Below are 16878 nucleotides of genomic sequence, written 5' to 3'. Positions count from 1 at the left end.
ATACTGGAGGGATTTTCCAACAGTAATCAAAGTCTACTTCCATACAATAAGAAAGAGATGCTACTGCCTTCTGATGTGCTATAACTATCAAATAAAATGTATTAAACTGTTTACTCTGCCTTCTGCAATAGGAAACAAAAAAACACACCATTTTGGCTTATTTTGCAGCTGACAAATTTGGAAGTTTACTCCTCTCCTCAGTGTTACCTGCTTTAATCTAAAGCACACCAGTTCAGAAACTCCCTTGTATTCAGACTTTCCTCAGATGTTTCTTGTAGCTGTGCTTTGGACTCTTTATCTGATCCACATCTGTATTTAAACGATTCCCAGAACTGGACAAAACTCTGCAAGTGATACCTTACCAATTCTGAGTGGAGGAGCTGTCATGTTTCTAACAGGCTGTTTGACATTTCTCATAAGAGTGTAGCTCTTAAGTTATGGTCAGCTTGTGACTCACTATAAACTGCAGGCATTTCTTCAGAAATCTACTTAATCAATGTCTTCATAACAAACTTATTTACAAGCAAAGTACTTTGTTCTCATCCTTACTGGACCACATTTTTAGATTTTTTTTTTCAGATTATTTCTCCACTTCTGAACTCTTGTAAATCTTTCAGTTCTGATGCCTGAATTCCAGCTCTGTCCTCCATCACCCTCACAGATCCTCTCAAGTTATTATTCTAGAAACTAAGGCATACAAAAAAGGAACACTGGAAGAAAGCCTGAAAGAAAAAATGCATTTTAACTTCAGCCTATAAATGTGTAATTACAATTCTTCTCTCCGTTTCATCTATTAAAGCAATAAACAAAGCCGTGCTAGATAGCTAGAAAGATTGTGTAGATGAACTAAACAGTGCAAACTGTAGCAGAATTTTTTCTGTTGAGGAAGGGGGAAAGAGTGGAGTGAGGGACCTGGGGGGGGTGGACTAAAAGAGTGTGCGATTTTATTTTTGCTGCTTTACCTGGGGGGGGTGGACTAAAAGAGTGTGCGATTTTATTTTTGCTGCTTTACCACTAGCAGATATTTGTTTTTTGGAACTGCTGGTTTTAGGCTTCCTTTTGATTGCTCATAAAAAAATTGTGGGGGGGGGGGAGGGTAGTTATTCAGGAGGTACATACATTACATCCTTTATTAAGCTGTTGTTTTACTAGGAACCCTACATCAATTCACAAAAGAGTAGTCTTATTCTCTCAACAAAGTAGCTGAAACGAACAGTAGCCATGAATGCCTATGAGAGGTAAATACTTTCACCAGGGAGCAGCCAAGCAGATGCAAGTGGTAGTACTCTTGTATGTTCTGCACAATCTCAAGTGAAGGGAAGTACCTGTCCACTCGTCATGAAAAGGACATCCCCTATGAGCCCCTCACAGATCACTAGAGATTCGTTCTAGACCTTAAATTGGTGATTGTCTCAAAAAAAGTCCTCCAACCCTTTTTACTCAGCAGCATTATAGGGTTTAGACTGAGGTGACCAATCATAGCCTAAGAAAAACTTGACACAACGCAACACAGATGTGAGCAATTTTGCTCAGGCACACAACAAGTTGTTTAAGAAACACTGAATGCAGTCACAATGAATATACTTAGGCAAGTGAAAGAATATTATTTGAGGACGTATCTGTCTTCATTTATAAACAAATGTTCTTTAGAACAAGCATTAGTTTTCCAGAGAGCTGGAATAATTTCGGCTGCATTAATCCCAAAGCTATTCTTAGTTACGAAGTTAAACAATCATAGCTCGTGTCAAATTATGATTAATAGCAACAATATTGTGTCCCACCATTCTTTTCCTGTCTCTTTTCATTCTACAAGACACAATATCACATATGATGGGAATAACTTTTCTACAGCTGATCACTAGGTATTAATCCAAACATTTAAGTGACATATTTGAAGGAAAAAAAAAAAAAAAGAAACCTGGGATTGAAACTGAGACCCAGACTTAGCAAAATATCAGTCCACAGGAAGATCAAAGATCAGCCTTAGTTGCTGTTCTTCCTGCTATACATAAACTAGGGAATCAAAGAGAGATGAAGGGCTGACAGCAACACAGTGAAGCAAGAAGGATGGTAACAGCATTGAAATAAATCAAGTTCATCCTTGCGCCTTTAGGGCTTCAACATCAATTTATACCACAGACCACTGGTCCAGACACTTTAGTATGATGTTTCAATAGAGATAAAATGCAGTGTGATAGCTCCTAGGGGCTCTGTGGAACACTGCGACAGCACAACACTCACAGTATTTTCATGCTTCTTCTTGCATAGTGTTAACTACCAGACCAGAACAGAGTGCTGTAGAATTTAAAAGAATTATGATCACTCCCTTGCTTAGGGAATAACAATTTGCTACTGGTTCACACCGGCCTCCAGCTTCCTGTAAATTCCTTCCTTGTCAGATCACCACAGGAAGATAACACTTTCTGTCAGAAGCACAGCATTCCAGTTGTAGATTCTCCTTACAAACTGCCTCTCAAGACAGTAAGTCTGGACATCTTAGATGAGTTCACAACGTCTATGAAGTACAGTTCAGTAGAAGACATCCTGCAGACATGTCACCCTTCCTCTTGACATCATTATGTTTGTCAAGCACTGTGAAGCCCTTTCAGTAGTTTACAATTTAGCATACCCTGCTGTCACCCACTGTTAAGACTGAGTGAGCCATTAGAGCCTACCACTGGAATACTGAAATCCACCCCAAGTAAAGCTTTTCCAGATGTTGCAGGGAAAATCTGTAGAAGTCTATTAAAGTCTATTTTGCTACTTTTCCTTTGAAGACTGCATCAATCCTTAATTCTTCATTAAACTACCCTGGGAGACTATTAGCAGAAGAAAAAAAGGCCACTTATATCTGACTACGGTGTATTCCTTCCCAGTCACTGACAACTGGATTTTCTTGAAGTACAGATATCTCTTAGCAACAGACTGAAATATCTGCCTTTCAACTAGCATGCTTACTCTGGATTTTGATAGCTCAAATAGGGACATACACATGAAATGTTTTTATACTGCTGCATGCAAAGAAACTTGTCAAATACTGCTACACAGAAAGGAAAAGAACATTTGGATTCAGCAAATAGAGACCTCTCAAACATAACATCTGGAAAGTAGAGAACAAGAGAGCTGGTTAACATTGCTAAAACAATTGGCTGAGCTGAACAAAAGGAATAATTTTGTGCAAGCATGAAAATCTATGTGAGTAAAAAAGGCAAGCAACACATGCATATGTAAGATTCAATGATGTTGGTAAGGAAATTATGAGTCCAGCCACATACATGGGTATATCTATTTTTTGTAATCAGATCTAATCACTTCCAAAGAAAATTAACAGACCCCAGGACCACACTCACAGCTTTTGTGAACTATGAATTGAGAAACTGGGACTATATATCAATCTCATAAAAATAAATACTACTTTAAAAACTGTCCAAAGCATTCACAGAGGGACAAGAACTCTTACAATATTCTAAAATTAATTTTTATTCTTACATGTACAAATATACATTTTACTTTTGCTCAAAGACTGCAAAGAATAAATAGTAAGCAAATAAAACATAGCACATGTAGGATGAAAAGGAACTACAAATCAAAGCAAAAGGAGATGCTAGTGCACAGATGAAAATGTATGCAAAAGGATCCTAACAGGGAGGGAAAGGAGACAAAGGGGAAAAGGAAGAGGACACATTCAGGAGTCAGATGCCAAAGTAAATACTGATTTCAGTTCAAATCTGTGGGACTATTCATATGCCTGAAGTGATCTATTCACACATATCAGATCCACTGTCAGTCAGAACTCCATTTAAAGGCTACTTTTATCTACCACCATGTAAAAATCATATCTGGGTCTCAAAAACTCTGGTAGCACAAGAAATTTGTTCTTTCTCCACATAAGTTATCCAGGCTAGTAATGCATACCTGTTCTATTAAGACTGTTCTCCAGGTTTAAGTAGTTTTTACAAAATAAATTTTAAAATTATTTCAATAATCCCCCCAGAAAAACTTGTAGATTACTTTAATCGAAAATTGATGCATTTGCAATCACCTAATTTTTTAAGAAGGATTGAAAGGATGATTTAGGGAACTACCAACCTGTAAGCCTCACCTCTTTGCCATGGAAGATCATGGAGCAGGATCCACCTGAAGGCTATGCTAAGGTGCATGGAAGAGAGGTGAGAAATACAGAGGTTCATAGACAGGCTCAAGCAGCGGACCCAGGTGAATCTCATGAGGTTCAACAAAAACAGGCATTTTGTGATTTAAGAAAGAATCTTCTGCTCTTCAATGTTTCATTCCTAATTATGAATACTCCATACTTTGGGACATATACAACATTTATATCAGCCCTATTGTATGGACAGTGGAACTTGGATAGGAAGACATTTTGCCTTGCCTTTACTTCTCTGTAACTGAATATTCACAACACAGGACTATTGCTTATTTGTCCTTGCTGTAATCCATTAAGCATGATGTTTCCTCTAAATATGACTTAGTTTTTTCCACAATGTTCCAGTTATTATAATATATATTGCAAATATAAAGACCTCATTACCTTAGAGTGGTCTGGAACTGCTTGGATTACATCAGAAAATCCACCTTGCAATAGCAGATCGATTTCAGGAGGAAAAGAAAAAGGTGAGGATTTCAGTCATCTCTTTTTCACTCACTGGTCATTTACTTTTGAAAGTTGTTACTTCTTTTTAACTGGCCATGATAACAGTTTCTGTTTTGCCTGTTAACTGAATATGCTAAAAGAAGGTTTTCCTCCTGCATGTTAGGATGTGGCTCAGCATGGAATTTAAACTAAGGAATTATGCAAAGCTGTCCTACAGTGACATTCACTGCTGTCAGACTTAAACACTAATCTCTCTTCACTAAGATTAGGCTCCATACACTATAGAAAAAAAAAAAAAAGCACTTACATGCTTACTACACTGGAAAAACACTTCATCTTCACATACTAAAACATTTCCAGCCTTCTACAAACATGGCTGTCATCATGACAAAGACAACCATAAGTAAGCATTGACAACAGCTGTCTAAGCAGTGGTTCATTGTAAACCATGCCACACCATTGTGCCTTTCAGCCTCTATAGCTCATTAGTATGCCTCCAGGAACTATCTGCGAAACTACACAAGATATTCCTTACTGAACTGTGACTTCCTCATATACAGATACGCTACTACAAACACCAAGAGCCATCAATGTGCTACCACCGCATTCATATATAAGTGCCAGATAATGTCACTCTCCACACTGTATGTTAATTTACACAAACAACTGTCAAGGATCCAGCCTGGACAGGGAACATAGAAAAGCAGAGTTCACTGATGCCATAAAGAGCACATTAACAATCACCAGACTTTGGTTTACACTCAAGTATGTCTGCAGAAATCACATCTCCTGCCACAAGAATCAAAGTAGGATTCATAAAGTATTTTTGCTAATGTTTTAAATGGCTATCTCAGATATGGAAGGAACTGAGAATATTAGTCAGCTCTATGTGAAGCTGAGGCAACAGTTGACAGCATTCATCATCCACTGAGCCATCCTTTCAACTGACAATACCCAACAGTACATTAATGGAGATGAAAACATTAAAGGAGCATTTGATAAACTGCAGCAAAAGAGTAGACAGGAGTGCCTCTGTACAGTCAACAACATGAAAATACTTTCATAGTGATGCCATTGGACTTTATCTAGATGTAAATTCTAGATGAGAATATTAATCCACAGACCTATGGAGCTTATCCTTCTAATCCTCTGCAGCCATATCCCTGTGCTCAGGTATCAAGGCTTCTCTTTAGGAATATCAAGAGAATTAGAACAACAGCTTACTCAGATGGTATGGGCATGACACTGGGGGAGGAGGAAGGGGGTGTATGCCTTCAAGCAACTGGTTCTCATATTCATAAAAAGGATTATTAGAGCTGCCAGCTAAAGGAAATACCACCTCAACTTAAGATGCACAAGCTTTGAATTTTAGAATTGCAGTCCTCCATTAAAACCCTACCATTATCCAGTATATAAGAAACCTTATGTCATTTCCTAGCAACATGGGTACTAACAGCATAAGCTAGATTGTCTGTAGGCAGCTGTTTTTGTTCGCACAGACAGTACATAATTATAATCATAGAAATAGCTAGCAGGTTAGTGTCCTTCAAAATACACTGTGAAATTCTGCTTTCAAACATACATGCAAACCCACTTAATTTCTACCACAGCTCTGATAAAAAGATTTTGGTCTTTGATTTTCAGTATATTTTTCTGTTTTCAAAACTTCTTCTACCCTACTCCCCATCATCTTAAGAGATCTTTTAAAACAGCAGTTTTCCACCATAATCTTAAGCACAACACGCTATGAATCAGTTTAATCTTGAGGAAACCCATTCATAACTTAACCTTTGATATAAGCTTGTGGTATGATACTTTTTCCTGTGCCACTAGGGATACTGAAAATACTCAGGAAGGTAAAGCAGATGAATTTTTGTTAAGACTGCATAAACCACAAATGGCAGAGCAGAAAAGACATTGAAACTATACATCCTACTGTACAGTTCCTTACTCCTAAGAGTACTAAAACTCCTCAGAAGAGTGGGAAGATATGCTCAATGTGCTAATTGAGTCTGTTCCTTGCTGCAAAAGGAAGAGAAGATTAAATACTTCTTTCCTATAAATCTTTGTAGCTTAGAGGAGGCACCTCCCAGATACCAGCAGACTGAAGTAGTACCAGGAAATGGCAGGAGCCAGCTATTTCAGCTAGCGGAAAGGAGTAGATCAGCCACCTGGCGCCACATAGGATTTATCTGCAAGCTCAAGATGTCCAGTTCTCCTTCCATTTATATTAAGTGAGCTATATGCTATACCACGTCACTGTGACTTGGGAGGCAGCCTACTTTGTTTCCAACTCACAGAAGCATGTGGAAGCACCAGAAGTGTCATACAGTGTGATGCACCGAGATGAGGATCAAAGATCAAAGGGAAAGTTTGTTTAATCTCCTTCTTCCTCTACTCAGCAATCCTTCAGCTGAGCTTAAAGAACTACAAGAAAAGTAGAGAAAGCTATTTAGAGTGACTCAAAACCATCATTCCCCTTGTATGACCCTCACAAGAACGTGTGAATTTGTGAGCCACTCTATGCTGCACGCCCAAACAAGAAACACTGGCAAAGGTAAGCATATGACTTAGTCATTATTTTTTAGAAATACATGAAACAATGTTAAAAATTCCTCAGTATTAAAAAAAAAAAACAAAAAACAAAAAACCACACACAAAAAACCACCAACCAAAATCATGAGTCACTATAATAATGTCCTCATACATTTGCCCAACACACAATAATTGTAAGTTTCACGAACACCCAAATCTAAAATGATAACTTTAATGGTTAACAGAGACTACTTAAAACTAAATGTACTGATTTTAATAGACCGTCTAATCTATTCCTCATGTGTGCATTTTAAAGAAAAATATACTTTATTCATCCATGATAACTTCCTGCTCTGTTTTTAAGACATGGAAGGAGAATCGATTGTTGCTAAAAGTTGCATTATTTCTTGGTTGAGCATAGCCTTGCAGACAGAAGTCTTGGAAATCACTGTACTATTTTCGTATCAAAATTATATTCTCTATTATTATGTGCTCTTCATCCTATTTATTGTTTCTTTGCCCTACAGAGGGTTGTCATTACATCTCTGGTGACTATAATTGCATACATTTCTAATGAGAGGATTTAAGAGTCTATTAAAAATGTCTTATTTCTTCAGAAAGCTCATGAGGACTCGTCTGTTTCAAAGCTTTAAAAGTGTGAGAAGTTCTCCCCAGATGTGCATACAATATTTAAAACCGTCTCTATGCCTGTAAACCATATCTGTACATGTAAATGGGAAACAATTTTAATACAAAAAGACTTGAGAGCAAGAAAGGAGCAGGAAGAATAATTTCACAGCGCGCATCACAGTCAAGACTGTTCCAATGTGCATAAAAGAATGCTTTAAGAAGAACACAATGATCAGGTTTTCTTTGTGAACATGAAGGATGGGACAAGGGGTTTGCTTCACAAATAAGGAAACTGTAGCCTGCCCACTAGGAAAGTACTTTCTTATTTGACAGTACAGCACAAGAACCAGGCAACCTATGGAAATATTTAAACAGTAAGTTATTACAGCTCAGGCACATCTGTGCATCAGCAATTTCTTGTACCATACATTCACTAACTTACAGAGCAGGACATTTTTAACAGAGGAGAATGTTTACATGAGGTTGCTGCACTTAATCACCAAAATTGAGCCATATCCAACAATTTGTTGAGCCATGACTGACTAGAAACAGCAGTTGTGAACCACATGCAAAGAAATACCTGACAGTGATTGCCCATGTACATTTGTTGTACAGAACAGAAGCACAAATATGATCTGCTGCATTAACATCCAAACTTGTATTTCTAAAGATTTGGGGGGGGGGGGGGGGGGAATATAGTTGTATCTGCATGGAAGGTGTGCTTGAACCCAGTACATGCAAATTTGCCACTCAGTTTTGAATATCTGTCCTGAAATCCCATTTTTATTGAGCTCTCATAAACAGCTTCTTCCATCTGAACTTAATCTCATGAACAGTGATGAGCATATGAATTTGAACAGGCACTGCTTTCAGGCTTTGCTCTACTCTAAGTCTAAACTGGTAAAAAAATATGACAGTTCACAAGCCTCAAAAAAGTAAGCCTGCAGCACTGTGCTCACTATTGTGACTATTATCTAACTGCAAGATTCCACTTCAGTTGTACAGGGGGAAACGTGTCTTCCAGCCTGTATTATTCTATACACTCTTACATCTTCTTAATAGTTGAAGTAAGCAGTCAGATTTCCTTTCTGTGGCTGACTTTTAGGAAATCTGGCAGTGTAATCAACTGAAACAATGAAAGGGAAAACTATTCTGCCTAAAGCAGCCTCCCTGAAGAAGCTGTAGTTAGCGACACAATTCAGGCTCAGTGCATATTAAAGATTGATGGCTTCATGGGGTTGACACCTTGAAGAGATTAATTATATGATTCCAGTAACCCAAAAGATCCTGCGAAGACAGATTCTGTCAATCAAGCTGTTTGCATAGATTGCCAATTTTTAGTGCTAAGTGTATTTTAAAATAATAATAATAAATACAGGTCAGCCACAGCCAGTAGATTTATAAGGTAGTGGGAAGGAGGATAAGTGGTGTAATGCAATTATCCGTTCTTGAAGCAATTCATTCCAAAGAACTCACTAACTTTTAAGGAAAGGGCTGAGGCTTTTGAGGCTGAGCATAAAGAAAAAGCAGAAGTATTGCTGAACTGAACTCTGTTACCCAAGCTATAAATACTCTTCAAGATTTCAGAGCACATATTGACAATTTAAGAAAAACAAAATACAGACAGAAAAGCACTACTTCAGAAAGATCTCTTCTCACACTGAAGGACACACTGTGCTTAACCTGCTTTGACACTTAGAGCAGTTCTTCAAGACAGACAGTTGCCACATGGAAGGAGACGTGCAGAAGTGAAATGCAAGCATTAAAGGACAATTAATGCAGGCAAATCAACTTCTTTTAATACACCTTGTCTGACAAAACCGCACTGGTTCAATAAATACTGATTTCAGAATAAAACTTTGTGTTAATAATACTTCTGTGGTCAAAGCTACTTTTGTTAAATGCCATTGACATCAGTAATAGCACAGAAGAGAATTCTGGTGCAGTTCGCTGTTGATCAGCTCTCCTTTGAGCCACATCACGTTTCATTTATCATGCTGCACACCCTACCTCCTCACCCAGAGGCAACAGAATTAAAAGGTCACATCTTTGCCAATAAAATATATTTATATCTTCTGTGGGGAAAAAACAGTGTCTCTAATCAGTCATCCAAACAAGACAGCAGACTACCCAGAAGGTTGCGTGCTGCTGCACATCAATAAACATCTTTATCTAGGAACTAAAATAAAAAATATCAAACCAGCAGAAGTATGAAAGAGGAACTCAGAGACCTGTCAGAAAAATTACAAAATTAAAGCTGAGCACTGCATTCAGCAAATAGATGATACAGACATGGCAGAAATAAGTAGTGCTGGGAGCTAGGTACAGCTAGCACACAATGGAATTTTAAGTAACAGGGAAAAACACTATGGATACTTTCTATCTGTTCTCTTTCAGATTCGTCTACCAGTAAACATTTAAGTCTGTTCCTTATTTCTTTACCTCTTATGTCTTACTAAAATGCTTCCCCTCTAACCACAACCAAAAAACAAAGCAACACCCTGCTGATAAAAATTTCTGGATTCTTTTAATCCCCAAAAAATGATTTCTCCTCCATCTTTCAGCCTCACTAATCAAAACGCTTCAGGAAACAGTAATTCTGAAACACGGGGAAGTGCTTAAATTGTATGGTCTGCTCATCTACTTCCACTGCATGTCAGAACAAACCTTAGGTGTCTGAAAGGACAAAAGCATATTGGGATCCTAAGAAAATACATCCTTCAGTGTGGCTACAAAAATACATACAGCACACACACACCTTACTGGTGAGCTGTCACCAGATAACATAACTTTCCCACTAGAACGACTGTCAGCAGAAGAAGACCATGGAAGCCTCCATCTTCCAAAAAATCTATTTAATCTAATGAATGAACAGGTTTATACACAATCAACTAGACTCAAACAAGCTTTACAGCCAGATCATAGCAAATTGCATGGTAAAATAGGAGGCACATCAAATACCAAGCCATCTAAATAGCAGTATTAGATGAACAGCACAAAATACTTTGCTAAAAAAGAACAATGGCTGTGCCCATACCTGGAAAGGCTTTGAAGTTACATGTATCTGAACAGAAGCAAGAAAACTGCATGGTTCTTCATGTGGAAAATGACAAAGAAAGAGCAAAGGAATGTAAGTGCTGTTTGTGATACAAGCAAAAAACAAAAATAACAAACTTGACTAAATATACAGAACCCATCAGTGAAGCTTAGCCAATGTTCTGTGGGGAAAAAAAAACACAAAAAAAAATGAAATAACAATAGCAAGACAGCTCACAAACATGTAAACCCCATCATTTTATATGCAAAGTACTGTGAGTCTTCATTACAGCAAGACACCACATTTAGAGACAATAGAATATTATATTATGCAACCCTACCCTTTGCCAGAGCAGAATTTATATATATATATATATATATATGTGTGTGTGTGTGTGTGTGTGTGTGTGTATGTATGTATGTATGTATATGTATGTATGGCATACAGACACCCCTGCTTACAAAATGGGAGGGGGGAATGGTGTTTTTTCATTTTGCTTTTAAAGGAATAAATTTGTTATGGCTTTCCCAGAGGTTAAAAAACTTCATCTGGGGGAAAGGAGAGAAAAAACAGTAAGTGCATCACTTCTGAAATCATAGAAAGCCTTTACAGATAAAAGTCTCTCTTTGCAACCTTTCTATCTTTCTCGAAGTTCTATAGCCCAAATCACAGCTTTCCTTTAGCAATGGCCATCCAGTCCTGAGGCTCACTTCACTGACTTTACTGAAATAAATAGAAGTTTAGCTATTGAACTGAAAGCAGCCTAAAGGAACACGCAGGACCATACCACATCAGCTGCTAGTCTTCCCACTCACCAAATCTGACCCCTCTGTACTGACACATTTCAGTCCTATGTGACCTTGCTTCAGGAGCAGGCTCTCTGAAGACCCCTTAGAGAATGAGGCATCACAGCACTTGAATGTAAGTGTCAGAGCTTGACCCTTACAAGACAGAAAGACTCAATTCACTAAAACATGAAAGCATGTGCTTAGTTGGTGTTGAAGTCTATGAATCCTACAAATACACTTGAACCTTTCATTTTTTTATTTTTTTAAATAAGAGGGTATAAATCTACTCTTAGTTAAGAATTTCTTACAACTCTACTGAATCAAGAATACCCCCATGCCTTCCAAAGGTGTTACTCCTTCCACAGCAGTATAATTCTTGGCTCTTGGTATCCAGCACCGCGGTTGACTGTGCCTCAAAACAACTGATTATGGTACTACAGTCATTTAAAGAATGATTTGGGTATATGAAGTAGTTACCTACACACCTACATTTTTGTTCATCTCCTATAGTTTGGAAACATTAATTTGAAATAATAAATCTGGGAAACATTAAAAATAAATAAACCAAAATATTAAGTTAAAAATAAACTTAGCCACTCAATCTCCCCCCAGTCCCATATGCAGAGGACTAACTGCCAGCAGTGACTGCTGCACTCCTGTTAGAACTGAGGTAATTTAAGAGGAATGTCAGTATGCATTTACATTTCAGACTTTATTACTCTGCTTTAAGAGAAAGAATGCCTGCTATTGTCATACAAAAATATTTACAAAATCTTTGGTATCTGGTTTTAGTCCTACTAAATTAAAATCAAAACTCTCAGCATCTCCGCACACTGTGCATCTCTTAGAAGAATATTAACCACTGGAAAACACATTTGGTGAAAACACCTTTTTAAAGACTAAGAAGTGTAACTGTTCCTCATTCTCAAGGAAGTTCAAGGCTGTTGTTGCATTAGAAGGAGCTACTCGTGGACGGCTTTGCACGCTATGAGCACTTGTGAATCTGGCTGCCTCCAGCATTCAAGCCATTCCAACCCAGTTTCCTTAGAACACACATTTCCTACCATGGAGAGCCACAAGGGGATGGACATCTCGAGCTGATGAGATCTACATCAGTTGCATAACTTGAATCCTAAATCAGACACTATGTCCTCACCCTCTTGCCTGCAGCTTGAATTTCCCTCTCTTCCTCTGGTAGAAGATAAAGTAATAATAATAATAATCTTTATTTCTCTTAAAGAACAGAAAGGCAGAAACTTCCTTGGTGGCCACCTGGCAGCTGCCTCTTTCTCATAGCACTGAAGCCTGCATACCAACAAAGGCTTTCCAAAGTCACCTCAAACACACATACATTGTATTATTGGATACAACAGGCAAGAAATGCAGAACCCGCACAGACCAAAGCATTAAAAATGGAATTATGTAGTAAAGAGGTAATTTACTCTTTGTCTTCACAAATAGCAGAAAACAGAAAAAAAAACAATGAAAAAACAACCAAAAAAACAGAGTTTCCATTATTCTTTTCCTATGAAACTAAATGCATCTCAGAACACAGTAGTCCAAATTAGTAGCTGTAGTATCAAGGAAGAAAATAAAAAGCTCATCATGTCCAGTCAAGAAGCAATTCCTCAAACTGAATCCAATGAAGGAACAATGATTTATTTGCTGTCTCCTCCTGCTCTCCCTAATGCCTGCAGATAGGAAGGCATAGCACCAGGCAGTGGTACCAATCAGCCCTAGTTCTCACAGATAAGGCTCCCAGCATGTTGCCACCTTGACACCTCTCTACTGGTAACAAGCATGAGAGCATCAACTCACTTTAAGATGCCCAAAAAAATGAGGCTATCACAAGGCAATAGCTTCCAATCACTGCAAAACTTGCTTCCAAATTGAAACAGTGACCCAGAGGTGAGAAGCCCAGTATTACACTGCTAATCCCCATAGCAGTTAGTCTTCACACACATAATACCCACAGCTACCTATATAAAAATTTCCCGTCTTATGAATCTTACCCCCTTGAGAATGTTTCTCAGATCACTTCATTCTTCCTCTTAAGTGAGTAGTTTTACAATACATATGAGAAATACTCTGCTGTTGACAATTTATTTGATAAAACATCTTTAGAAGAACGGTCAAGTAAAAATTGGTATGATGTGGAGCTCTAGTGGTAGTGGGCTGTAACGCACCACATAACAACTGTGAAACAGTAGGTACTGACCTTATGTCTGAAAGCAGTAAGTGAGAACATAACAAACGAATTTAAACGAGGAGAACAAAGAGCGAGAATGTTTGGAATCAAAGTCAGCAGCATTTCGAGCTCACAGAATGCATCTGTGCATGCAACATGATGAGCAATTCCATTTTCAACACATAAGCTTGAACCTTGTAACGATGACTGCAGTCAAGCAACAGAAAAATAAAATCAACACCATACTTAAAAGAAAATATGTATGTAGTGCAGCAGTAAATCAATGCCTTTGAACAAAACTAGCTGAGAGTGGAGTAATTCTATGCATTCTTTTACAACAGTCATACATATTATACTTTTTGTGCTAGCCATGGTATCTCCTATACCAGTCAGGAAAAACACTGTTTCCAGTTGCAACATCAGCAAGATACTGTAACAGCATGGCAGTCAGTTCTAACATTGTATGTAATTCAGTAGCCCTGCCAGAGCAATGAGTCTGGCAGAAAATAAACCCTTCACAAAAAGAGCACCTCAGTAATGCACATAGTGCCATCACACACCCTATTGGCAAACGTTATCCTCTGCTTAATTCTTGCTGAGCATCATCTCCCATGGATGTGGTATTTTTTCCCCACTCAGGGTGGCAGAACATGCAAAACATTGAGTCAGTGCACAGCGCTTCACTGCACTGAGGAAGCCAGTGCTCTTACAGCAATCACCCTGTGAAACATCAGCATTGCTCTCCTAACTTTTAAGAGGCCATTTGCACTGGGCCGTGTAACGGTAGATGTTTATAAAGCAAGGACAATAGTGACAGTTTTCAGACAGTCAAAAAGCAGCACCAAAACCAGACAGCACTGTACTGTGTGCAAGCAACCAATCCCAGTATTAAGAGGCCCCATTTCCAAACCTGAGCAACACAACCAGTTGAGTAAAGAAACTCCGTTCTGAATCCTCACTACAAAACTTGCAATGCCTTTCTGGAGGAACTGCTCTCATCCCCCACTACAGAACAACAAGGCATTACTGAAAAGCTCTTGTGTGCTCATGCAATGGATTCCTCGCTTATTTTAATCCACGCTATAAATTTTCACTAAGAATTTTTGTTCCGCTTCCTGAACTGAGTGCGGAAAGCCTTGATTCAGTACCACTTAAGATCGAATGGAGTTCTCCTTGCTAGCATAGACCATTAACTTCTTCACAAGCGTTATCATTTGGCATCTGCCAGCCTAACAGTGGTCTTTTAACCAGCGTGTATTCCAACCCAGCAACAAGGGGGAAACACGATACAAGTGCAGACTCTACACCTTTGCCACCCAACTGACGCTGACTGAAGAAGCTTGCTCTAATTTATGCCCGTTTGACGCACACGGGAATCAGAATGAAGCCCAGAACACAGAGCTCCGGGACGCCGAGCCGCGTTACCTGGCGGGCAGTTGCACTCTGCGGGCGCTTCTCTCGCCGCTCGGATTTTTGCCAAGTGCTCGTAGGATTTCTGTGGGGGGAGAGGAGCAACGTGAGGGCGCTCGGCCGGCCAGAGCCCGGCAGCACAACCCCGCGTGCCAGCGAGCCGCGCTTTACAGCTGTTTCACCGAGCGCAGAACTGGCGACGGCTTCTCTTGGACGTGACCCAGGCTGGAGGGCTGACTTCGCCACCCCCATCGAACCGAGCCCACCGCCGGCTGCTTTCTCTCACCTTTACCACCCCGCACAAAGCGCCCTACAACTTCATTTATTTTCGACCGCAATCCCGCTCCTCGGTACGGGCCACAAGTGCAGGGAAAACCCTCAGAGCTCCCTGCGCGATGGCCGGAGTGGCCCTTTACGCGCCCCGATAGCCGCCCCACGCTCCCCTCGGCCTCCCCCTCTCCCCACCCGCACGCGGCAGTAGCGACCCCCCGTCCCGCACACCTGGGCGAGCAGCCGCTCCACTTTCTCCTGCATCATCGCGTTGAGCCGTTCCAGAGAAAAGCCGGGCAGCGGCGGGAGCGGAGCGGCGGCGGCGGAGCCCCCCCGGGCGCCCTCGATGGCCGCCAGCCGGGCCTGAAGATCGCTGGTCCGTAAGCCCAGGTACACGCAGGAGGCGGCCGCCAGCGCGGAGAGCAGAACGGGCAGCGCTGAGCAGCACGGCCCGGCCCGGCGCGGGCAGCGCTCCCCGCTGCAGCCATCCCGTCCTGCGGCTCCGCGGCTCTTGCCCAGCATGCTTTTGCACCCTTCGGCTGCGGCAGCTTTTATTTCCTTTCCTCCGCCCCCCATGGAGGCGACTAATTTACAAACAAAAATAACAGCAAGGAACTCGACCGAAACGAGCGACCAAAAAGCGGGTGACGAGGACTAAATAAACAAACGGAGGCGGAGCCCGCGGCCGTCCCCGCACTTCGGCGGCGTAAAGCGGCGCGGGTCGAGCCCCGCGGCTGCTGCCCGCCCGGAGCCGCGCGCTGTGCGAGCGCTCCGCCACTTGTCAAAGAGCCGCGGGGCGGGAGGGAACCCCCGTTCTTCTCCCTCCCTACCCGCCGGACTTGTTGCTCCCCCTCCACCTGCCTGCCGGCTCTCTCAGCCGCGCCGAGCCGGGCGGGGAAGCCCCGAGCTCGGCCCCGCTGTCAGCCGCCGCCCCGCCCTCGTTCGCACGGCGTTCACCTGGGCGGGGGCTCAACACCAGCCGCTGCCGCCGGCTTCGCCCCCTCCTACAGCTGTTGCTCCGTGCTCGAGGCAGCGGCGGAGCTCGAGGGGACGCGCGGCTCCAACGGCTGCTCGGAAGGTAGAAAGAGTCCCGGGGTAAAGCCGGACACGGTGACTCCCAGACAACACCGAGCGTGCTGCTTTGCACCACAAACTGCATTGCCTCGTTGGAGTTCAGTTTGTGCACTTTTATTACCTATTGTTTTCCAAGCGCTCACATGCACTGACTGCAACTGCTGTGAAAGCACGAACGCACAAACCTCGGTGGGGTTCTGTGCAATCTCGGAGCCTTTGGGTAAAGAGCATCGCAAATTCATCACTACTGCTTTATACTTCACAATTCATCTCCCTCCATTATAAAAATAGAGGAGACGTATCACGGGCTGCTGTCAGGGAGCAGAAGCCATGA

The 16878-nt window shown here is 41.1% G+C and overlaps 1 protein-coding gene across 1 annotated transcript in view; it reads right to left on the bottom strand.

Annotated features, from left to right (window-relative positions):
- Positions 1-16400, bottom strand: part of LOC146761042 (collagen alpha-1(XXV) chain-like) — a 134075-nt gene extending 117675 nt beyond the window's left edge. Inside the window, exons 1-2 of the mRNA XM_085546632.1 lie at positions 15702-16400; positions 15216-15285 (exon numbers count right to left, since the gene is read on the bottom strand). Coding sequence (XP_085402758.1) covers positions 15216-15285; positions 15702-16046 — 415 coding nt within the window. The 5' untranslated portion in view covers positions 16047-16400. The remainder of the gene's footprint in view (positions 1-15215; positions 15286-15701) is intronic.
- Between the last annotated feature and the right edge of the window lie 478 nt (positions 16401-16878).

This window comes from Coturnix japonica, chromosome 4 (assembly GCF_054131305.1).
Source record: "Coturnix japonica strain WE chromosome 4, WE-NBRP24, whole genome shotgun sequence".
Taxonomy (NCBI): Eukaryota; Metazoa; Chordata; class Aves; order Galliformes; family Phasianidae; genus Coturnix; species Coturnix japonica.
Note: the sequence above shows the minus strand (reverse complement) of the source record. Positions and strands in the feature narration are given on the sequence as shown.